This window comes from Hippichthys cyanospilos, chromosome 16 (assembly GCF_059441005.1).
Source record: "Hippichthys cyanospilos isolate Australia breed blue-spotted pipefish chromosome 16, RoL_Hcya_1.0, whole genome shotgun sequence".
Lineage (NCBI taxonomy): Eukaryota > Metazoa > Chordata > Actinopteri > Syngnathiformes > Syngnathidae > Hippichthys > Hippichthys cyanospilos.
Window position 1 is genome coordinate 1,933,532 of NC_142384.1, and position 25,250 is coordinate 1,958,781.

Sequence of the window (25,250 nt, forward strand, 5' to 3'; positions counted from 1 at the left end):
GCGAGAGGCAGCGCCAAACAAGGTGCAAATTTTTAACTGTTAATAAACTAAATCAGTTTCAAAACACCCAAATTATTTAACGGACCCCTTGCAGTTAGGCCACTGAGTCCGCGGACCCCACTTTGAGAACCACTGCTATAAGGTTTCAAGGCTGTGTGTGACACCTGAGGAGCTACTGAGAGTGCCTAAGTCGGGAGTCCGCGGACCCCACTTTGAGAACCACTGCTATAAGGCTTCAAGGCTGTGTGTGACACCTGAGGAGCTACTGAGAGTGCCTAAGTCGGGAGTCCGCGGACCCCACTTTGAGAACCACTGCTATAAGGCTTCAAGGCTGTGTGTGACACCTGAAGAGCTACTGAGAGTGCCTAAGTTGACAACCACTAGCTATCAGCCTTGTTCTCATTATGTAATTAACCCATTTGACATATGACTATGGCTCATCCTTCTGTCTTTAAATTTTGACTAGATTAAATAGGCTTGTTATTGGAACTTAATAGTTCATATATTTTGGACTGACATCCCAATCACTCCTTTTGTCTGCACTTTGCAAAAAAATTGATTCATTTTTTTGTGGACAAGATCGCCACTCTTATTGCCAGCAACAAATTGTGTCCACATCCCTAGACCCCGCTCCTCCCCTCCACCATGCCACCCTTGACTCCTTTGATGTGCAGGGAATCATATATTAGGTTATAATCATTATGCGGTCATTTCTTGTCTAGAATAGTGTGGATTGCTATCCATCTATGCAGTCTTAGTTCATCTCACCCCAGTCCTTAGATAAAGCTGTTGATGCAGAAAAGTGTGAGCTGGGACCTTGGCCCAGCTTTTGGTGGCGCCGGACTGGCTCTTTTTGTTATGTCTTGTAATGTGCAATGCTTTGCTGAATGAATAAAAAGCAGGCAGGGATGCTTGAGCAACGAAAATGCTATTGGCAACGCATGAGTATGTACGCCAAGCTTTTTTCCCTTTGCCTAGGCGGAGAAAAGTCAATCTTGGCTGGTCTGAGTTACTATTTTGCTGTTTCGCAGCAGAGCTTGTTTTAGTCTACTTTTAAAGATTACTCTTGACATTTGAGCCCACCTCCCCTGCTGCCCTTACAGAAGTGATCAATCATTTAACATCAACAAATTGCCCTTCAGACTCTATCCCCTCTAAATTACTTAAAGATGTACTTGTTTCTGTAAGTAAATTTGTATTACTATTAATTAATACATGCCTCATGTCTAGTTGTGTCCCCTGCAATTCCAGAATCAATCCAGACATTAGACTGCAAGGTAAAAAAAAAAAAAATGCAAGTGTCACATTTGTATTATTTAAATACAGTACTGTAAAATCCATTCATTTATTTTCTACAGTGCTTGCCCTGAGATAGAGTAAATGGCTTAACAAATAGCATGCAGTCTTCTGGCAATTACTATTAGCAGAGTGAGCATTATGATAAAAGAACCCGGCAAATGGTTCAGAAAAACCTTTTCACAGTCTTTTGTGAAATGATGATGATCAATAATTTTGGCTGGTTGTCACATCACTTTTCTTCACTTCATCATTCTTTACAAACTTTGTAACTAAATCTCTTCTCCCCAACTTCGGCGTACTAGTCAGAAGTAAAAATAGTGCTACAGAGGAGCGATGCATAGGCGGTATGTGGGTTTCCTCGTCACTATGATGTCATCTGCCTCTCGCAGCCTAAACGAGTCAGTCGAACCGGCGAACCTCTGCGCTGTGAGGCAAACAGGCTAACCTTACATATAAAGTACAGTATATGCATCATATGTTATCATGAGGTCATTTAATATATTTTTTTTGTTAATTCACAATGTTAAGCTAAACACTACTTTGATGAGTGAAGAAGCACTATATGGGTAAATAAAAGACGGGAACGATATTATGTTCAAAGAACTTTTTTGTTGTGTCAAATATCATAACTGGGTTTTTGAATTACCGAAAACGTTTACCTTTGTATTTTGTATTACAGTACATTTGTACTCAGAGTTTATACCGTGTTATTTGGTTTTACCTGAATATATTTTGACCCATTTTAAAAGTACTTCTTACTGAGGCCAAACATCCCCAAGCAACCAAAGGTATCTACTGCTCCCAAGAGATCACTTAGACAAAGTGTACTTTTCTTAACACGAATTTAGATCGCAGACTTACTGCAATAATAATATTTTAGAATGCTGCAGTACTGCTATCACATTTGTCACCATTGCTGATGAAGTAATTTGGAGGCCGCTTCTTCCTTAATTCTCCAGAGAATGGTTGCTTTTTATTGAAAGAAAAAAAACCTTGATATTGTGATTTTGTGCGAGTATGTGTGCGAATCCACAGGCATGGGGTAATATTTGGCAGATGTGTGATGCATGCAGCGATAAGCAGTACGAAGGGGGGAAGATTGCCACGCCGTACGCATTACATGTACAAAGGATCGAGTTTATAAGTAGCCTGCTGCATTTTATTTTACGTTGTTGCACAACAAAACTAACTCAAGTAGGCTAAATCTACTTTAGTAATGAGTAGACCTACAAACTTTTGTTACATATGCTGACGTTGTTGTAAAGATGAATTAAATAAACCTATGCTTGGAAAGCACTCTAGAACAATGAAAAATGGACTAGTTGCGTATTTTGCGCATTTGTTCATTGCGCCCAATTTTTACCCTCGAAACATCGCATGAATGTCCGTATATAAATCGAGGACTACGTTTACCGAAGATTGATCGCGACCGATTTCTTGAACTGTGCAGTTCCACTAATGCGCCTTTGATTTTTTTTTTTCGTTCTTCTTCTTCTTTTGGACTGGTCGCCACATGCGCCTCTCAGCCCGCCCCGAGTCTTTCGTGGGCGGCTGCGGGAATAGCCCCACACCAGACGGCATCTCCAATGTAAACAAGAGACAATCCGGGTGTAATGGCGAGTAAATACCTGTCCAAGACGTCACCCCTGGCGATGACAAGAGCCTTGCAGCAAAAAAAGATGGGGCCCCCGCGGCGCGCGTCGGTAGCGGCAGCAAAGATCACGCCTCGCCTTTTCTCAACGTCAGCCAGGACCAAAGCCAACCTGATACACCGGGACGTGAAGGCATTTCTCAACCAGGTTGGGGGCGATCCCAGGGAAGCCCGGTACTGGCTGACTCAATTCCAGAGCGCTACTTCGGCTAAGTCTCCTTTTGCTGTTATAGAGGTGTGTTCTCGGAAGTGTGGCACACGTATGTGTAATACTAATAATCATCCCAATTAGACCAGCAAAATTGCTTACAAGATGAGAGAAAATGACATGATATGAGGTTGTGTCAATTACCAGAAATATGATTGTTTGAGTGACGCTTGAGCTGAATAATTGGATAAGCAGTGTAAACCTTGATCAAATGTAATGAGATGTTATTAGTGTTGTTACATGTACATAAGTGTAACTACAGTTGGGATGATTGTGTGCAAAGCAGTAATTACAGTAATTCCCTGCTGCAAAATATACCTGCACGTGGTGCACATGTGGAGGAGACACTCATGACTACCTTTGCTAACAACCCAGGCTAAACCATTTCCAAAACATTTACACCGTACCGCTTAATCAAGATGTAACACTAGCACCAATGTAACATTAGCGCCAATGTTAGTTTCCAATTAAACAGATGTTAACATTAATATCATCTATATTATTTTAAGACATCAGAAAGAGCACCCCATACAGCACTCACATACACACATAGACAAATTACAGGGGATACCTGTACTTTTTTCCTTAGGCTTTACACAATTAGGATTTTGGAGTCACTCACAAATCAACGAGTTTAAAAAAAGTTATCACTGATCCGATCTGATAGACTCTTTCCAAACTGTATTAAATCAATCTCTTACCTCAAAATTCTAACACACTATATCCCATTAAGACAGTGGGATTTTTTTTTTTTACATTTTCAAAATATGTTAATTAAAAATAGAAAGCTAAGAAATCATATGTACATACCATAAGTTTTCACAGCCTCTGCCATAAAGCTCAAAATCAACCTTAGCGGCATTTTTAAAAAAAAATATGATTTGGAAAGGCTCATATCTATCTTTTCTATCGTGGGTCCCACAGTTGACAGTGCACACCAAGCACACACACCAAGCATGATGTCAAAGGAGCTGTGTGTAAACCTGCAAGATCAGTGTCCAGGCATAAATCTGGGGAAGGATACAGAAAAACATCTGCTTCTTTGAAAGTCCAAATCAGCACACTGGCCTCCAATATTTATGAATAGAAGGTAATTTCATCTACTCTTCCTAGAGTTGGCTGTCCGTCTAAACCAGTGGTTCTTAACCTGGGTTTGATCGAACAGTGGGGGTTCGGTGAGTCGGTCTCAGGGGTTCGATGGAGCCTCCGCCGCAGAGGTCCACCCCTCAGTCTAGTCTGCAGTTAGTGGGCACAGTCATTGAAAGCATCCTGCTCTGAGATTTCCTACCGGTCCGCTTTGAGGTCGCTGGTTTATGCAGCAGTGTGAGACCTCCCTATCAGACCGCTTAGAGAGGGCTGTATATGTTTCTGAGTGAGACTCCCTACCGGTCTGCTTTGAGAGCGCTGAATAAGCAGCAGAGTGAGACCTCGTTATCAGTCGAGACCACACACCGGAATTAGCCCATTATCTCCCGAGCGCCGATCCAAGCAAATAAGCTCCTGCGGCCGGCGATCTAAAGGGTCGATCGCTGTACGGACTCACGATGTGGCAGCAGGGAACTGGTACTTTTACCCACTGTGTTGGTTTTGTTATTTAAACAAGGTGATATTAATGCACAATTCTTTTCGCGCACCAGTAAAAAAAAATCATTTTATTTTTTACTAAAGGAGGGTTTGGTGAATGAGCATATGAAACTGGTGGGGTTCCGTGCCTCCAACAAGGTTAAGAACCACTGGTCTAAACTGAGTGATAAAAGCCTTAGTCAGGGAGATGAGCAAGAATCCAACGATCACCCTGTCAGAGGTCCAGCATTCCTCTATGGAGAGAAGAGAACCTTCCAGAAAGACAGCCATCCCTTGCAGTAATCCACCAATGAGGCCTGTATGGTGGAGTGGCCAGATGAAAACAAGTCCTTGGTAAGAGGAACATGGCAGCCCATCTGGAATTCGTCAAAAGGGACCTGAATGACTCTCAGGCCATGAGAAACAAAATTATCTGGTCTGATGAGACAAAGATTGAACATTTTGGTGTTGATGCCAATTGTCATGTCCGGAGGAAACCTGGCACCGCTCATTACCAGGCCAATACCATCCATACAGTGAAGCATAGTGGTGGCAGCATCATGATATGGGGATGTTTTCTAATAGCAAAAACTGGCAAATTATTCTGGACAAAAGGAACAATTAATGCAGAAACATATAGAGATGTCTTGAATTAAAACTTGCTCCAGAACTCGCTTGACTTCAGACTGGGGCGAAGGTTCATTTTTCAACAGGACAATGACCCGGAGCACACGGCCAAGATGTCAAAAGATAGGCTTCAGAACTACTCTTTGAATGTCCTGGAGTACCCCAGCTAGAATCCAGACCTAATCTGAAAGAACATCTCTGGAGAAACCTGAAAATGGCTTTGCACATGCATCTCCCATGCAACCTGGTGTAGCTTGAGAATTACTGCAAGAAGACGGGGCATAACCGCCCAAAGACAGAAGTACTAAGCTTGTTGCATCATATTCAAAAAGACTTGAGGCTATACTTGCTGCCAAATGGTGATCTACAAAGTATCAAGAAAAGGCTGGGAATACTTTTCTAAATATGACTTCCTTTTTTTCTATATTTAAGAATTTTGAGCTAAGATATTAATTCAATACACTTTGGACTAAAGCTGTAACATAACAAAATATGGAGAAAATGAAGTGCTATGAATAATTGTCGGGCTATATCCCCTAAATCTGAGGCAAAAAATAAAGACAGTAAAAATTTTGGTATTTATTATATAACATTTTAACAAACAATATATTACATCTGATTTTCATGGCAAACTTAAACATGAGAAAAGTTGTTTCAATTTTCACTACATGGGCTTAACTAGGGAGAAGCCTGATTCATTTTATCTCATGTTATTGAATCCAATTGTTTTAGAAACTGGAAGGAAATAATGATAGTGCATCAGGAATTTTTGAGGCGGCTGTGTGCATGTTTTCAGTTTTTGGATCACTGTCTGCAAAAGTGTGTCTACCTGACCGTGTTGGCTTGCTCATCTTTGGTAATAAGAATTGGAAAGTTGGAGGAACTTTATTTTGGTAGAAATGACAAGGTAAACTTTGATCAAGGTTCCTTGCTTGACACAATACAACAACTAATAATTATAATAATAACAGATTGAATTTATTATGCATTTTCCATTCAATAGAATCTCAAGTGCTACAGACAAAGTAGAAAACTAAAACACATCATCAATAAAAATAGTAACATAAAAAACATGACCTCCAAAGGAACAGTAATTTAAGTGAACACTTAACTAAAAAGATGTATTTTAAGACCTCTTTAAAATAATTCACCAACTGTGACGCTCTTAGACTTTGTGGAAGAGCATTCCACAGTTTGGGTGCGACTGAGCAGAAACCCTCGTCACCAATGGTTTGTAGGTTTGTCTTTATGGGTTTAAGGAGGGTGGTGTTAGAAGAGCAGAGGTCGCGAGTGGAATGAATGTGGGGAGTGGGGAGTAGTCAATCAATCAATCAATCACATTTTATTTGTATAGCCCTAAATCACCAAAGTCTCAAAGGGCTTCACAGTTGAAAAGAGGTCATGTCGAGACTTCTTTCGAAAAAAGAAGTCATACAGAGACATCTTTTCGGTGTAAGGTACACAACAGCATCCCCTGTCAAAGCTCCCTGAAGGGGAAGGAAAAAATAAAAAACCCCAATTAGGGGAAAATCAGAAACCTTCAGAAGGGACCACAGGTGGCAGGAGCCAACTTCCGGGCCCACAGGTTGAAGTGGATGCTGCATGTACCAAATACAGACAAATAGATACACATTTCAGACAAATACAGGTAAACAATATAGATTAAAGAAAACATATTGTACTATGTAGTGCAATGATCACTTGACAGCAGGCAAAGCCATTGGGCAGGAACCTTCCCACAGTCCAACCAAGTTGACCGCAGATGGTCGATATCTTAACCCGCGATGGTCGATCAGCGCAGGGCCAAATGGGGGCGGTCAAGTCAACCTTCACCATCTATCAAGCTAGCTCCCTCTCCGAGCCGGGAGAAGGGGGCAGGAAAAAAAAAAGAAGGAAGCTGCAGACAGGCCCAATTAAATAAATGCTTTTGAGTATAAATGTGTTTTTAGTCAGGATTTAAAGATTTCTGCTGAGGTGGCTGCGTGAACTTCCATAGGTAGGGCATTCCATAGAACTGGCGCGCGAATGGAAAATGCCCTTGATCCCACGGACTTCTTTTTAGCCTGTGGGGTCGATAGCAAACCGGCATTTTGTGACCGAAGTTGTCGGGACAGAACATATGGTGATGCTGAGTAAAATGATCAAACTTTCTCGTCCTTGTCAATAGTCTCGCTGCTGCATTTTGTCCAGACTGCTGGCTTTTGACGCAGGACATGGGAAGTCCAGAAAACAAAACGTTACAATAGTCTAGGCGTGATGTAACAAATGCAATAATTAATGTTTCAGCATCGCTAGAAGAAAGAATAGGGCGAATTTTAGCTATACAGTGATCCCCCCTACTTCACAGTTAATGGGGGCTGTCAACCCCCCGCGAAGTCTGAAACCCGCGAAGTAGGGTATCAGTTCCTAGATTTCTATGTACGCCCCAATATAGCTGCAGTAACCATAAACAATCTTTTTTTGTTGTATTTTTTGCCTATTTTATTTCCTTTCTCCTATTATTTAACATGACATTATCCTTATTAACATTATTGTATATTCATTAAATGACTAATATTGCTTAGTTTGTTGAGAATTTGTTCTCAGGACTGGTTATCTGCACCAAGACTCCGGTGAAAGAGTACGCAAGTCATCACGTTGAAATTCACATTTATTTTGGCTCATGTATGGTGTATCATGTAGTATCTGTTGAATAATAAATCAACAACAATCTTAAAGTCAGTCAACTAACATATAAACACTTAATCTATGAATTTACTGTATTTTTAGCCGATATTAGCGGGTTAGCAACAACTAACAACAACTACTAACTATGAAGTGCAACCTCTAAACAAACGAACATATAAACAGAATAAACACTCATCGCCTACTAAACATAGGCAGTAGCGTGCGTTATCAACATAAATGATAATAAACTATAAATATGAGCTTACGTTGTCATTCACTACGTCACCGTAATGAGCCGAATGACGCACAGAGAACGTAACACAAGAAACGGAAATGCAACGCGACCCAACAAATTAAAAGCATGCATTTCAAAATAAGATAAAAAATGTCACGAACGCTAACGCTTGAAGAATTCTTAACATAGTTATTAACTAATATTACTTAGTTATCTGATGAATACAGTACTGTATAATGTACTTTTTTCAATTTTTGTACATTTTTGCACATTTTTAAATGATTTTTTATTTAGAAATATTTTTTATTTTTCCTGGAAAAAAATGCGAAGTACTGAGACCGCGATATCTGAGACCGCGAAGTAGGAGGGATTACTGTATTGCAAAGGTGAAAAATTGCCGTTCTTTTCATGTTATTAATATGTGTCAGAAAAGGGAGAGTTGAGTCAAATATCACGCCGAGATTTTTTGCAAAACTACTTTGGGAAATAGTACAGTTTTCCAGGTTCAATGTGGTATTCTTAATCAAGTGGTGATGATGAGCAGGGCCAATAATTAACATCTCTTATTTACTAGGGTTAAGGAGCAGAAAATTGGAAGACATCCATTGTTTAATCTCAGCAATGCAGGCCTCCAGTTTACTGCACTTGCACGGATCTGTTATTTCTAAAGGCATATACAGTTCGGTATCGTCAGCATAGCAATGAAAACTAAAAACATGTTTACGTATAATATCGCCAAGAAGAATCATGTAGATGTTGAACAGTAAGGAACCAAGTACTGACCCCTGCGGGACACCACGAGTCAGAAAAAAGTTTCAGAGATCGCATTGCCATAAGAGACACTATGTGTCCTTCCCAGGATGTAAGATCTGAACCAAGAAAGTGCTAATGCCGAGATACCAACACATGATTTGAAGACGTTCTATAAGAATATGATGATCAATAGTGTCAAATGCAGCACTAAGGTCAAGCATTAATAATATTGATGAGACGTTGGAATCCATGGCTAGGAGAAGCTCATTCATCACCTTTACAAGGGCAGTCTCAGTTGAGTGGTTGGCCCTAAAACCTGACTGAAGTAGTTCAAATCTATTGTTATCTATCATGAAATTGCTAAGCTGTTGTGCTATAACTTTCTCAAGACTTTTGGCAATAAACGGAAGATGCGACACTGGTCTATAGTTAAAGAGATTTTCAGGATCTAGATGAGTTTTCTTAAGTAAAGGTTGAATGACGCCCGTCTTGAAAGCTTCAGATACAATGCCAGAGGAGAGTGACAGATTGATAATATTCAAGACAGATGACCCTAAGACCGGGAATAAGTCTTTAACGAGTTTGCCTGGAAGTGGGTAGAGCATGCAGGACGTCGGCTTTGCTGCATTAACCAGGTGTGTAAGACACTCCAGGGATGCTAAATCAAACTGGGACAGGGTAACCAGACTTTCTTGAACCTGATTGTCTGAACTAGCATCAACAATCACAGCCGAGGAGGTAAGTGGCGCTGCCTTTTTTATTTCGTCCCTTATTATTAGCTGAATCCGCTGAGTAAAGAACTGCATGAAATCGTGTGTTGAATGGAGAGAACTATGATTAATCTGCTGCTGTTGCATTAGCTGTGCTACCGTATCAAATAAATATTTTGGCTTGTTTTTATTAAGACTAATCATTTAGGAAAAGTAATTTGTTTTTGCTAACCTAAGAGCCACTTTATATTTCAGCAAGCTATCGCACCAGGCCTGACGGAAAACCTCGAGTTTAGTTGTTCGCCATTTATGCTTAGGTGGTCTACTTAACAATTTAAACGTATGCGGAGTGTGCTGCTTCGGACAAGTGTTAAGTTTCAACGATGCAATAGAGTTTAGGGAATTTAAAAAAACCGTATTAAAAATGTTCTTGAGCTTATCGACTGAACCAATGACAGACGGAAAGGCAGCTGTTGCAAAAGGCAGTAGTTCAGAAAGTGCAGCAGTGGTTGATGAGTTAATATCACAGGTCTTAAAGCTTTGGTTGTGGTCAATAAGACCACACTGAGCTAGGACTTCAAATGTTATAAGATAATGATCAGACATAGCGTTAGTATACGGCAAAATTGTGACATTTGAAGCAGTTAGGCCACGGGTTAACACTAAGTCTAAGATATTACCATTCCGGTGTGTTGATTTTTACACAATGCAGCATGCTAAGGTCAGGGGTGTGTTTCTCATTTTAAACTACAACATGTACATGCATAGGTGCAATCCTTACTCAGTTACATTCATTCTTTCTGAATGACTTTTATATGGGTCTTTATGAGTCCATTGGGCAAAACAAATTTGCTAAAGAACAATTGATGAAAAAAAACTGAATTGCCACATTTTGTTTTGGAGCACCTTGCCTTTTGCGGGTGACCGTTGCAAAAAGCTCTTGCCACCTTAAAGCCAAATGGAAAATCAATTGGGAAACTGTGCATCAATTGGGAAACTGTGCATCTATCAACTGTTCTTTCTTTCTCGTTATCATACGCAACTTGCTTTGCTTCACAGTAACATATTTTCATTTTTCCTCTCTATCCTAGGTGGACAGTTCAGTGTTTGAAGGCAGCAAAATGGTCCACAGTCTGGCCTTTGGCCTGTCATTCCTACAGCGGATGGACATGAAGCCTGTAGTAGTGATGGGCATGTCACGGTATGACGGAAGCAATGATGCTCAGCCAATGGGTGACTTTCAGAGTTCCAAGGTCGTTGTGGAGCAAAGTCAACGGCTGACTGAGGCTCTACAGCAACAGTTAGCAACTGTTTTGCCATTCTTCTCAGCTGAGGTCTTCCTAATGCTGCAGAAAATTCCACATGGAAGCGGGTGAGGTTAAAAAGGTTCTTTGGTCGATTGTGCACTGACTTTTCTAGTTGGACAGATGCAAACTGTAAAAGTAATAATACCAATGACATATGGAACCAAAGCATACCTAACAATTCCTAAAGGTGAGATTTTGTTGAATACAGATTCTTCAAAGAGTTTTACTTATTTAATTTTTATTTAACCTCCTGTTACGTCCAATTCTACAAAGTCTAGGAAAATAGCAAAGGAGATAAAATGCCACCCATGCATGCATTTAGACCGCACTTTCTGCTAGACTTGAGCTCTGCACAAAAATGAGGTACTAACAGTTAGTTTAGCTTAAATCAAATGTCATTTCTGAAGAGACATCCATCCTTGTGACCCTATGTTTTTAAAGAACTCACAATGTCACTCTTCCTGGTCATGATGCATGTCCTCTGGTCAGCATTAAAGAGCTCATAAAAGCTGGTCAAACAGACTGAGGGACAGCTAGTTATTGAATTATTGACACTTTGAAAAGCAAAACAAGGACACATTGAAGTTATCAATAACACGCTCGCATTAAACTATCTTTGTTATCTTACTTGCACTCTGTTTATTGTTCACATTTATTTAACATGCACCAATCGGATCATCATGCCCAACTTTGTGGTAAACCTTACAATGAAAAGAATGGGTCTCGATTCTATTCTCCATCCGTACTTTCAGGACCTGCAGTTCTGCTTTTCTCTACGCTTGAATTTACCACCTCATGGCAGCACCTGGAGGTAGGCATCATGGTCGGATGTAACATATCTCCCTTAGCCTTCACCCTGGCAATGGAGGTCATTATCCGAGCCTCAAAATGGGTCGTTGGAGGACAAAGAATTGGTTCCTGCCAGCGCCTCCCTCCCCTCAGAGCCTACATTGATGACATTACCACACTTACTACCACTATCCCATGCACCAGGAGGTTAGTCAGAGAACTTGAGATCAGTTGGGCCCACATGAAGATTAAACCATCTACTGTAAGTCACGCAGCATCTCAGTGGTGAAGGGAGTGGTGGCTGACCTGCAGTTCTTCATCGGAGATGACCCAATTCCCACTGTTTCTGAGCACCCAGTCAAAAGCCTAGGAAGACAATATGATGCAAGCCTGAAAGATAAAGACGAGGTTAAGCTGCTGACAATACCCAACTACCTGGGAAGCTTAAGTACTGGTGCTTCCTGTTTGGTTTACTTCCCCTGGTGTTGTGGCCCCTGGCAATCTATGAGGTGCCCGTTTCAACGGTAGAGAATCTGGAGAGAAAAATCACGGTCTACATCAACAATTGGCTTGGACTCCCACACTGCCTCACCACCATAAGCCTCAATGGAGACAGTGCCCTCAAGTTGCCCCTTACCAGCCATACGGAGGAGTTCGAGTGTGCAAAAAAACGACTGCATATGACCTTGAACGAATCCAAAGATTCGGTGGTTAGGAAAATCGCACCAACATTGAATACTGGGCAACATTGGCTACTGGGCGAAAGGTTTGGCAAAGGTTCTGCATGCATCCTGTGCACCAAGCCAGCCCCCCAAAGACACATACTCACAGGGTGCAAAACCAGCCTCACCCAAGAACGGTACACTGGGCGCCACAACCAAGTGTTGAAGAGCTTTGCTTTCACAGGAAAAGCAAACTAACATCAACACCTTACCAACATCTAAGACCTCTTGGGGAACTGACTTTGTCCACAGAGGGGCCACAGCTGCCAGGAGCATCCCTACACTATCAGAGAGAAGACAGCTGTCCCTAGCTGGAAGATGCTGGCAGATGTTGGCAAACAGCTGGTGTTCCCCTTAGAGATTGCCACTACCACCCTGAGGCCCGACCTGGTGCTCTGGTCCCGTGCCTTAAAGAAGGTATACATCGTTGAAATCACTGTACCATGGGAGGACGCCATAGAGGAGGCATATGAGCGCAAAAACCTGTGGTATTTCGAACTGGCTGCTGAAGCTCAAGATCGTGGCTGGAATGCTGAAGTCCGGTCCGTTGAAGTGGGGTGCAGAGGCTTTGTGAGAACACCTTACACAAGACTTATCCTATCAGGGGACAGAGCCAACACAGAGCCAGCACACAGCAGTCAAAGCCGCGTCAGAAGCAGCTGAAAGAAGCAGCCAGTGGCTATGGCTGAAGAGGAATGACCCCAGTTAGGTCCCCAAGTAGCATGACAGGAGGTATGCAGTTAGCCTTAGCCTGACTCAGGCTCGCAGGCCCCGCCAGGCATAGTCCCCCTGAGATTTCTGGCGCTTTACATCAAGGCAACTGCTAATTGGGTTTGGGATGCAAGCTCAGGTCTGATCACCCTGCAGCTGGCCACCTCTGGAGAGGGTGTATCGCGGTAGAGGCCGAAACACCCAGTGGAACACTACTGATAATCATACCCATAAATTCATCCGTTCAAGTTTTCCACCAACTTTCCTGCCTATCCCACTGACAAGTCCACCAATTGAATGTGCCTGCACAAGAATATGAACATCTCATTCTATGTTCCTGGAAATCTCCATCCATCCATTGTCTATAGCCACTTCCTCACAAGAGTCGCAGGCCAGCTGATGCCTATCCCAGCTGATGCCTATCCCAGCTGACTTGGGGTAGTAGGAGTTGGACACCCTCAACTGCTTGCCAGTCAATTGCGGGACACACAGAGATGAACAACCTTTCACATATCCGATCACATCTAGGGACAATTTAGTTTGTCCAATACACCTGCCATGCAGGTTTTTGGAGTCTAGAGGTACCCGTAGAGAACCCATGTGGGCTCAGGGAGAACATGCAAACTCCACACAAGAAGGCCAGAGCCGGCTGGATTTGAACTAGGGTCCCTGAATTGTGAGGCGGGCGTGCTAAGCACTGCTTCACTTACCCACCTCTATTCTATTCTGTTCTATTCTATTCTATGTATTTTACTACTGAAGTTTAAAAAAGTAACAATTAATTATTGTTTATTTGTGTTCACAATGGCTGATTTTTTTATTACCAATATCTTCTCCTCTAAATGCAGGGCTTCACCATCTCTTTGCGTTGATACTAACCTCCTCCAGTGGAGTCTCGACTGTGAGATGATTCCTTTGGTTTGCCCGGTGGGGAGGGACGAACAAGGTCGCGTTGTCATTTTGGACTCAATGGAAGTTACAGCTGCGATTGCTCATGCTTTGCAGCCCCACAAAGTCATGTTCTTGACCAAAATGGGAGGCCTGCGGAACCAGAAAAACAAGGCATGACTCTAAATGTATCCCTTTAGCATGGTTTGTTTTGCACTACAATTTGGATGATAAATGCATGGTTGAATTAGTGTGAGGAGGAAAAGGTCAAGAGTTTTAACATACTACTTGATATTATTAATGACGGTTTGTTTGACAGGTGTTGGGTACAGTGTCGCTGCCCAGTGACCTGCCTCATCTAACCATGGCATCATGGCTAAGTGTAAAAGAACGTCAGAGAGTGGCAACTATAGCCAGACTGCTTAATCATCTGCCTGTAGAGTCATCTGCAGTCATCACATCTGCTGACACACTGCTGACAGAGCTGTTCAGCCACAGAGGTACTGACTGGCTTGCTTTTTTTTTTTTTTTTCTTTTTAAACACGTGCACAGTGCACACGTGTACCCACAGACTGGTTATTTTAGTCACTCCTTCCTGTAGGCACTTTTATATTGCTGTATACTGTGTCTAAGTGTCTATGTCATTCTATTTCAGGATCCGGATCACTATTTAAAAACAGGAACCCCATAATTCGGTAAAAATAAAAGAGGATGTGTGTCCAGCTGTAAAAATCTACATTTCTATGGCTCATCTTTTGTATTGTGTGTATTTTTGTAGGTACACTTCCTTTGATGGGATTGATGTGGATCGTCTTTTGGCTCTCATTAACAAAACATTTGATAAAACTCTGAAGCCAGATTATATTGACTCTCTCAAAGGCCGGTTGCATTCAATTTATCTCTCTAAAGGGTGAGTGCTTTTATCTTAGTATTAGACTTTTTCATTGCTTTCCAACATTTTTGGTGACATACCCCCTGTGAAATATTATTTTCAGCTAAGTACACTCTAACTAGTGCACAGCATTTTTGATTGAATAAACAAATGAACTAGCTATTTGTCTCATTTATTAAACATAGAAACCTCATTTTTTAGTGGTCCCTCTTGAACTAAGAGATACAAATATATACCTTAACTAAATAAATTAAGAAATAATTAAGCTCATTAAGAAATCAGATTTGTGCACAGTTTCAACATTAAGAGGCCTCCTTTGAGATTGTAGTAAATATCTGTTCTAAAAAAAAAATCATTAATTGAATATCGGCTAAAGGTTTAAAATGATTGTCGGTGATTCTTGGTGGTATATACTGTAAAAAGTTTGGATGAACCAGTTAGGTAAAAATAGAGATGCATACAACTGTTTGAGGACCACTGGACTACCATTCAAAAACACTAATTTGTAGTTATCCTAACTATGTATGCATGCATACTATATATACGGGACTCATTTCTATATTTTCAGGAAAATAAGCACCAGAAAAAGGCCTCTATCACTTCATTATCATGAGTCATTTACCAATCCAGGATCAGATTACTTCTATTAAAAATATTTTTGCATGACAATGTACAATTTTCTATATATTAAAATGTGGTTTGATGGTTTTGGTATCAACTGGCACATTTGAAATTGGCCAATCCCGTTTTCACACACACACCTGAAATACTTTCTGGAAGCACAAGCACCTCTTGTTGCAAGCCAGTGTTTTAATAATAATAATAACAATAATAATTACAATAACAATAATAATAACAATAATAGTAATTGCACACAAAAATGGTTAAGGAAACATTTGTAATGACACAAATATCAGTTTTTGATTATGTCCAGTTACACAGCTGCAGCAATTGTCACCATGGAAGTGGCAAACACACCCTATCTGGATAAGCTGGTGGTGAGCAGCACTGAGCAGGGCCAGGGAACCGGCCAAATCATGTGGGAGTGTATGAAACGAGACCTGGGGAAACTTTTCTGGAGGTCCAAAATCCATAACAAAGTTAATTCCTGGTAAGAACAGCTACAGTATGATGAGATTTTTACAAAGTGGATACAGAATTTATACAGATCTAATTACATTTATATACATTTTAGCTAAATTTAACTAATTGTATGGCATTCACAACTTTCACCTTGGTATTGAACTCTCTCCCTCTGTTTGTTCAGGTACTTCAAGCATTGCGAAGGCAGCTTTGTTAATGGGGAATGGATCGTATTCTGGTGTGGCCTGACGGACATCCGAGAGTCATATGAGCTCGTGGAGCATGCTAAGAATCTGCCTGAGTCTTTCCTTGCTTCTCCTCTCAGTCTGAAAATATCATGAAACACTGGGAGATCTCTCCTTTACACAAGTGGGTTTCTTTGAGCATCAGGTTTTTTTTTTGGCATAAAACCTTAAAACTGCTGGCTTTTCTATGTAAAAGCTTCCCACAGCTTTTCATTGAGCATACTGAAATATAAACTTGAGGATAGGTCTCTTAAGATATGGAAATGATTCCCTATCTTTAGCTAGGGACTCCTCAGTAACAGGAACGGTTTAGGAAATGTTATTTTTTTCCCTGATGGACAACTTTGTGTCTATGTTACATACAAATGTTGCTATAGCTCATTATAAAAGTGCTTATCAGTTGGCAAATCTGTTTGACATTTGGACCAAAGTCACAGCCAAAATCATCAAAAGTCACTTGTCTTCTAGCAGTTGTGCTTAGGGATAGGTCATCAAAAAACTATTTCAGATGTGATCCGGGTAGCAAAATGGTCAACTTTATAACATTCGCGAGTGTGGCTCTTCTAGATGAATTTTAAGTGTATGAGAAGACCCACTTCCATTATTCAAGAGAGCAGGTCGGCAGTGTTCTCCCACAACAGCGCAAATTCACTTTTCTAACACCAGCCATATATGCAAATACCTAAAATATAAAAAAAATTCCACCCATACACATAGGGAGTCTGATATGTGTACGAGTTTTGCAAGGCTCGAAAATAAGGCTCTTGAAGTCAGCAGAACATTCTGTAGTTTAGTTTTAGTGATGTGATCAAAGTTGTCACAATAGCATGCAAAGTCATCACAATCACATTTAAAGTCATCATGACATGCTTTAAAACCAAGAACTGGCAACAGGACCCCGGTTAGCATATTGTAAAAAGTCAACAATTGACGTGGGGAACCGGATTTAAATCGATGTTATTTCAAGACAGAATTTTCTCACCAACATTCATATGGTTTTCTTAGTATTTTGCTCTGGAGTCTTTGCAAAAAGTCATAATTCTTTTATATTTGACGTTTCAAGTAATGGTGAAATATGAAGCTTCGAGAACCAGTTATTATTTTACACCTCTTGGTAGCACTTTTTATGCACTAATAGGCTGAAGGCCCACTGGCTTGCCATGTTAAACCATTTTTTAGACAACAGGGCCATCTAGAGGAGTCAAAAAATACAACACTTATTAAGGAAGCATGTTTGAAGGTTCACTTTCATTTCACAAGACCTTTATAAGCAAACAGTGTAAAGCAAACAGAGAAGCCAAAAAAAAAAAAAATCAACAATGAAGCATTTTTGAAATTTAATTTTTCGTCACTAGTTTCAAGACTGTTGTCTCCACTCTGAAACACATGTAGGACGGCGGCCCTCGAGGACCGACTTTGGACACCGCTGAGTTAATACAATCTAGAGATAATCACTGTAGCTACTAGCTTTAGATTCATCCGTATTTTGATTAGGTGTGATACCCCCTACTTGTTTCACTAGGCACAAATTGATGTCTGGCAATTTATTTTCCTCAAACGGATACTTAACAGCAGGCGGCATGGTGGAAGACCGGTTAGCTTGTCTGCGTCACAGTTCAGATGTCCCAGGTTCAATCAAGCTCGCCCTGTCCTTCCTGTGTGGAGTTTTCATGTTCTCACTGCGCCTGCCTGGGTCTTCTCCAGGCAATTTGGTCTCACACATTCAAAAAATTTTGGACACTCCAAATTGCACTGAGGTGTGATTGTCTGTGTGAATGGTTGTTTGTCTCGGTGTACCCTGGGATTGGCCGTCAATCAATCCAGGCTGCCCTCCGCCTACTGGCTGGATAGGCACCAGCAAGCCAGCGACCCTAGTGGATGGACGGATGGATGGATACTTAAAAACAACGAATGATAACTAGAGACAAAGTTATGAATACATCCCATAGGAACGACTCATGGATGGATGCCTCATTCTTTTGCCCTCAATGGCACCCCTCTGTGAGGCAGAGAACGAACTCCAATAAGTCAATCTTTACTTGTACAAGACCTGATTACATGGGTACCTCTCCGTTTAGCACATCCAAACTACTATAGGTATAAATAAACACATTTGTTTCAAACTAATTTGAAAACTATATCATAGAATGAACACAACTGTGGCTTAAACTTAATTATATTATAAAGTGACGAAATGTACAATAAATAAGCAATAAAATAAGTTGACATACTTGTGTCCTTTAAAAAAAAAATCAGAAACCTCTGGCAAATACATACACAAATATAGAACTTCATACTTTCTTATCTTAAGGATGTATTTTCAGAAACTGGTCAGAATACATTTTGGTCAGTTCCCAAGAACTCAGATGGATGTGTGGTTGAATGACCTGCCGCCAACAATGGATTACAAACATGGGTTTCTGTACAAGTTCCTTGTGTGATATCTCATTCAGGATAACTGGCAGATTAGCAGCTTTGACGCTTTTTCGGCATTCAAATGAGTCCAACAATTCAAGAAGGTCATCCACATTGACAGATGAAAAATCACTGAGAGCACATTGGAGGACATACTGCTCTTGACTGCTCACAAACTGAAGAAAACTTGCCGTCAGGTTACTGTGCACTGATCCAAATAGGATTTCCTCTACAAAAGGCGGTGCTAGTTTGGTGGGAAAGAACTGACAATCGTGAAATCCCTTGACAAGAATTCGTCCAATTGCTTTCCATGTGGTTTCAGTGAAATCATGTCTGAGAAAAGGCACTTTGAAAGTTGCTCCCACAGTACAGTGTTTATAAAACTGTGACCAGAAACTATTGTACACATCTCGTAATACAACAGAGGCAGTACTCCTTCCCATAGAGCTTTTATGGAGTAGATGTTGAACTTTCAAGGTTTTGCTCATGGTATCTGCATCAGAAAAGGCCTTTAGCAGTGCACCGAAGCTGGCCAAGTGGCTTTGGGGGAGCTCATCAACCAGCATATCAGTGAGCACATCTTCATTGACAGATTCTTGTGGACCCGGCATTATCTCGGGATCAGAAATGGTTTCCCTGTTGAGGAATTTGCTGCCCACATGACTTATGGTGGCCTCTGATTTTATCTCTAAAGAGTCTCCGATACGTTGTTCAGAATGAGTGAACTCTTCTTGAGCGACATCTGCCAGGAGATCAGGATCAGATTTGATGGTAACGCAGCTGACATCAACCTCGGTCGGGTTTGGTTTTGCTCGAGTAGCCAAATAAAAGCGCAAATGTGGGAGCTTGACCCTGTTGTATATGTTTTCGATCGTCAGACCCTTAGGTAAACTATTTTTTTTGAAATCCCAAACATCAAATTCAAAATTAGAGAGGTCACCCTTACTCGATCTTCCTTCTGGAAAGAATAAGATCTTTCCTTGATTGAGGATATCATAAAACTCTGCCTGCGTATTAATTGTGACCTTTCTTGTCCCTCCACCTTGCTTTGCTCGGACCTGCTTTGACACTTGCTTTTCGTTGTGAATCCATCCAATTTCAATAATTCGTGTGACCGCTTTTCTTTTGCTTCCAGAGTTCTTGAATGAATCCGGAAATTCCTGTCTGCTGTTATTTTGACTTCGTTTAAGCGTCTCTCTCAGTTTTTCAAGCATACCCTGTCTTCTTTTTAACGAACGTGTCTGAGCCCTGCAAAAACTGAATAGAGCAACCCTGTCACCAAATGATGGAAGGAAAGCTGCCAGTTGTGCATCTTCCATTAGCAGGATGGCTTCTCTGTCAACCTGCAAAAATGGAAAATATATGTCCACTAATTTAATTTGTGAATGGACAACAAACATTAAAATGTCTGTCAAGGGGAAAAAAAAACTTTTAAAAACCTTTTCAAAAAATGAAACACTATGTAAGAAATAGAAATAAATTGTGATGAATTGAAGAACGTATAAAATGTGTAAGTCAATAAAGCACACCTTTTGTAATGGAACATCCCAACGAAAAACAACAAGTTGTAATGAGAAACAAAATGGCAACAGATTGCAGTGGTTGAATTAAAATCAAAGTAATATGGTCTACTGTAATTGTCAAACTCCAGTACTGGGGCAAACACATTAGCTTAGAGTCCCTGGCAAAAGTCTTGTCGCTTGGACAGAAGTTGATTTTACTAAAGCAGTTTATACTTGAAATTCCAATTTATTACAAAAGGTAAGAGGATCCCAAAGCTTTCTTTCCTTTTTGCCTCTTAACCTTAAAAAAAAAAAGTAGTACTGTTATTACCTGACTGGCCAGTCAATCTGTTTATTTATTAATTTTTTTGTAATTGCGGACAAAGTTCAAGTCAATAACACAATAGTGGCTGGATTAGACAAGAAAAGCAGAAAAAACACTTTAGGTTCCTCTTACCTTTAGTAAGAAATTGGAAATTAAATTGAAAACTCTGTTTTTGAATCATGTTTGGTCAGCCACTTGCTTGACTCTAGTTAGATGTCTGAGCACCACCTCATGGGGCAACTGCAGCTAATCATGATCCTGATGACGTACAGCCAAGACATGGCAATGAGAAGCAATAACAAATAGTATAGTTACTGTGTAAGTCTTAATAATTTAAGACTTCAAGGGACACTGCGAAAGATTAAGACAGTTTTTCATTAAAAAGGAATAAATGAAATGATTTTAAATTTCAAAAACTTAAAGACCAACAGTATATTGTAATATAATCGTAGATATAGTTATCATTAAATTCTATTACATGGGGGGTGGGCACTTCTCCTGAGGCTGCCATGTTTGTTAAAGCTATGGACAATCGTAAATGCAGCACTTCCTGCTATCCGGAATGAATTTCTGTCAAATCTTACACAGTGACCCTTTAAGCAAATTTTTACTGCAGTAATGTTTGTCTTAAAATATGGAAAGTATAAATACGTTTCACATTTTAAAAAATTCAGGCACCCACAAACACGTGACACAACTTCGCGATTTTGCACTTTGGGGGATAACCGCAAAAAATGAGGAATTACAGTATTTCTAATCCATTGTTTAAAAGTTGTAATTCATTTAATTTCCGTTTCATTTTACTCCAACAGAATATATTTGGGCCAACGAAACTGCTGCAAAACATTCTAATGTTCACATTTCAATAAGTTTTTGCAAAGACAAAAGTCTCATGATTTCATCATATGATTATCCAAGTCCTTGAGTACATCTTCATATGCGATCAATAACTGATGAATCAATTGCCGAATACAAATTTACGAAACGCACCCTGGTGCACTAGACCTGAGGACAGATGAGAGACCGAAGAACAGATCCACTGCTGAGGTGGTTGCCACCTTCGATGTGTCTCAACATCAAGCGTTAACAATAAGAAAATAATTTGTAGAGAATGCAGATGTTTTTGACAAGCCTATATCTGGAAGATCCCGAAAGTCAACTACTCGGGGGGACCCTTTTCCAGATCCAGCTGGCTTGTCATATATAGTTTATAATAAAGTTGAGATGTTGCTACATCTTTTGGTTAGTTTTGTTACAGTAACTCCAACAACAAATCGACTAACTCTTATCCTTTTACTTTGGATTTCAAAACTACTAAGTCATCAATTTGTTTAAATCAAGACAATGAAAAAAAAGGACTTGGTTTCCTCATCATATTGGCCAAATGTGGGAAGCTGCACCTGAAAAATGGTCCACGACAAAAATGAGTTTGACACCTCTGCTAGAGCACAGCTCCAGGCCTGGTCATCTCAAGGCTTTTGTCAACCGGAAACGGTTTGGAGAGTTACTTCTCAACTAGGCCTCCATGGTCAAAGTGCCCGGAAACCAGCATTAAACAAAAGGAAATTAAAAAAAAAAAAAAAAAAAACAGTGTGGCATTGGCCAAAGCCCATTGCATGTTAAAAGGATGGCATGAACTGATGAAATAAAATGACGAGGCATGAAAGGCTAATCTGTCATTCCAGATGCCTTCAATAAATTGTATGAATCAGGCTCACAGAGGTGTTACAAGACTTGAAATATGGCGCGCAAAGCACCACTATTTAATTCAAAGATGTTATGCAACTTATTGTTGTATTTGAAGTAAATTATTTCTTTAATTTTGTCTGGAGGGGACAAAAGTTTAAGGTGGCCAAAATAAGACCATGCTGTGTTCATAAAATGATCAATCATTCTACAAGGAAGGAAATTTACTTTCGTATATTAAATTTGGGTGGATTTTAGCTCCCATTTTAGTCATTTCTAAAATTATTAATTGAAAGTAAGTTTATAGACTGTTGTTGCTAGAAAATGGATGAGCAAAGAAGACTTGTCAAGGACTGTACACGTATCATACACACTGAGGAGAAATTTTTTATGTACATTGTTTATCATTTATTTATTAATTATGGCACTGGCCTGCATCCAGTTCAGGGTGTGCTGGGTTGGGCACAAACAAGCCAGCGACCCTTGTGAGGATAAGCGACTATACAAAAATGGATAGGTATATGATTTTTTTTTTTTTTTTTTTAATGGAAGATTAATGGTATAAAAATTGCCATTCCCCTGTATACCCCAAACCATGCTAAAATTGCATTAGCAGTTAGAAAAAAATAACCACATTTAGATATTCTAAATTTATAATTAAAATTTATAATTAATTTATAATACACAAAAACATGCTTTTAGGGATCTCTTTCAGAGAAACATAATGAGGTAGATAGTGTAGCTGATTCATCTGTAGGACAATACCTTTTGCTCTTCAAACAAGTTGATTGTGTCTTCTGAGATGCCTCGATGTCTCAAAAATATCGCAAGATCTGGTGAATATGCCATCATGAACCTGGCAGGTTCAAAAGCAAAACAGTAGGACTACCTTTAATTATACAAGCTGTTAAAAAAAAGGAAACTCTACAAGTTCTATAATTACTTTTGTATAGAAAAAAAAACATTGTTAATGACTTAAAAATATGTTGCAATAAAAGAAAACAGTCATCAGAACATGAAGCAAGAGTAGGCTATCCCATTAGGCATTATTACACGATCAGCCAGCAGTAAGATTGCTATTTGCCTGTCGATGCATAAGCAGCAATACGTATTACAAAAGACAGAATCAAATGAACATGTTTTGTAACAAAAATGTAGCAATATAGGGCAACACAGTTTATAAATATTTGATAGCATTTTAAAAATCAGCGACTGTCAGTAAATGTTAAATCAGTTTATAAATCACAAATCGAAACTTCTGAACACTGCAAGTTAAGTTTAGGTAATAATACATTCAATCAATCATCAATATCCGAAAAAAAAAAAAAAAAAAATATATATATATATATATATATATATATATATATATATATATATATATATATATATATTTCCCTCACCTGAGTCAAGTAGAACTCATGCAGAGCTCTAAAAGTGCATGCAAATGATTAGAAACCGTAGCCTTGATTTTAAAAGTAAAACAGCAACTAACAACTAGAGTATATCTTGACGTAGCAGGAACTAGTTCTACTTGACTGAGTACTCAGACATGTTTTAACCAGGATTCCCTCTTTAATTGCACCACTTTAAATCTTATCATTGTGACCATGAACTTGACCCTTACGATTTTAATCTAATCGTTTTGACCAATCACGTTTTGTCCTACTTTAAATCTCGTCATGATTATTTTAATCTCGTCATGCCCCCGTCCCCTGATGTGACTCTCTAGGAAACATTTGACATTTGTTTTGGGTCCCATGTTCGAGCAAGTTTTTATAAACGTCTGTACTTGGTCCTCCAGAAAATGTACATAATTTAGGCAGTCTCGTCTTTCATTAAAGAAAGGATGACTTTGATTTCGAAAGGGGCTTTCGAATCAGCTTAATTGACCTTCGGTTTTGCTAGTCCGACTCTGAACCAATAATTTACATAAGAATGGACCAACAATGCCACTTTGGAAGTGTAGAAGCAACCAGCTGTTTAAGATTTTGTAAATTGACCACGTTGAGTTCTGCGTGCGTTTTCACGTTATTTACTGTCTCGGCAGCGACAATAACCACCGTGAATAGTCTGAAATCTAGTTGCTGGACTAGCACATTTTAACGATAAAATGCATTTTTTCTTTTAATAAGTGTCTGCTACTCAAAAATTCATCTGCCTCGTGCCATCAAAACCATCGACAATTAAGTGACATCAAACCCACAAAATCCAACGCAAAATTTAACATAACCTCAGTCAGACACCATTTACGATGTTGCAATTACATACTTTGAGTGGTCGGTACAAACACTGAAGTTCGTTTGTGAGACGCTCTCAATACTCCATACGGTGATTCGACAGTTCTTTCTGCAAAACAGGAACGATCGGTACCGCCGGGCAACGTAAGACGTCTGCTTTCTCCGCGAGGAGCCTACTGATGAGCTGCATTCGGGGAAGGTGGGAAGTCAAACTTTACCGACCTCCAACAGGTACTATTGGACTCTGAAACCATTTGAACGTCGATGTCCGGGTTGCAAACGATAGATAAAAAGGACCCCGACTTCATCAACCCGCCATAAGATGACGTCACGTGACAACGGCGAACCCAAAGAGACAAAAGTGAATTGTAAAAAACTTTACTAGAGTAGAAAACTATAATGTGCTCTCCAGGTTATTCGGATTTTATATACTCGATGTAGCGTTACGTAACTCAGTGTGACGTGAGGCGACATGGTGCAGGATATCTCCCTTTGTATAATAATTGGGTAACATGCCTCTCTTTGATTTATTGTGAGAACGAATGCTTGCTGGAGGCCAAAATCCGTTAAGGTTCTAAAAGAAAACCAACAATTTACCACTCGCCATTTTTGATGTTTACTCTCACCTCGAACGCTATGAGGCCGTAACTGGGACATTAAAATTCGGAGAAATACGGCTTTTCGCCGCTTTCAGATGCAGCCATGGTCCGTTTTTTTAATACGTTTGGTCGTTCA

General features: G+C 40.0%; 2 protein-coding genes across 5 annotated transcripts; one reads left to right on the forward strand and one right to left on the reverse strand.

The window, feature by feature from the left end:
- Positions 1–2,848: 2,848 nt before the first annotated feature.
- Positions 2,849–20,481, forward strand: nags (N-acetylglutamate synthase). Its single transcript, XM_088436561.1, has 8 exons — positions 2,849–3,185; positions 10,805–11,085; positions 14,091–14,304; positions 14,450–14,630; positions 14,786–14,825; positions 14,909–15,040; positions 15,957–16,133; positions 16,290–20,481. The coding sequence occupies exons 1-8, from the start codon at positions 2,913–2,915 to the stop codon at positions 16,444–16,446; spliced, it is 1,455 nt and encodes a 484-aa protein (XP_088292687.1). The 5' UTR covers positions 2,849–2,912; the 3' UTR covers positions 16,447–20,481.
- On the reverse strand, positions 15,813–25,250 carry LOC148410140 (uncharacterized). Of its 4 annotated transcripts, XM_088436556.1 has the most exons (4): positions 24,738–25,044; positions 24,547–24,624; positions 23,044–23,134; positions 15,813–20,108 (listed from the first exon to the last, which is right to left on the reverse strand). In XM_088436556.1, the coding sequence occupies exons 1-4, from the start codon at positions 24,821–24,823 to the stop codon at positions 18,657–18,659; spliced, it is 1,707 nt and encodes a 568-aa protein (XP_088292682.1). In that variant the 5' UTR covers positions 24,824–25,044; the 3' UTR covers positions 15,813–18,656. The 4 variants fall into 4 exon arrangements, with proteins under 4 accessions (XP_088292682.1, XP_088292683.1, XP_088292685.1 ...); XM_088436557.1 differs by lacking the exons at positions 24,547–24,624; positions 24,738–25,044 and adding an exon at positions 25,142–25,250; XM_088436559.1 differs by lacking the exons at positions 24,547–24,624; positions 24,738–25,044 and adding an exon at positions 23,679–24,501.

Coding starts and splice junctions, on each gene's coding strand:
- nags (XM_088436561.1), top strand. CDS start 2,913: ATGGCGAGTAAATACCTGTCCAAGACGTCACCCCTGGCGATGACAAGA. Junction 3,186..10,804: donor CTCCTTTTGCTGTTATAGAG/GTGTGTTCTCGG, acceptor TCTCTATCCTAG/GTGGACAGTTCAGTGTTTGA. Junction 16,134..16,289: donor CATAACAAAGTTAATTCCTG/GTAAGAACAGCT, acceptor CTGTTTGTTCAG/GTACTTCAAGCATTGCGAAG.
- LOC148410140 (XM_088436556.1), bottom strand. CDS start 24,823: ATGAAGTCGGGGTCCTTTTTATCTATCGTTTGCAACCCGGACATCGAC. Junction 24,625..24,737: donor TCCAATAGTACCTGTTGGAG/GTCGGTAAAGTT, acceptor CCTGTTTTGCAG/AAAGAACTGTCGAATCACCG. Junction 20,109..23,043: donor ACTTGTTTGAAGAGCAAAAG/GTATTGTCCTAC, acceptor CCATTTTTGCAG/GTTGACAGAGAAGCCATCCT.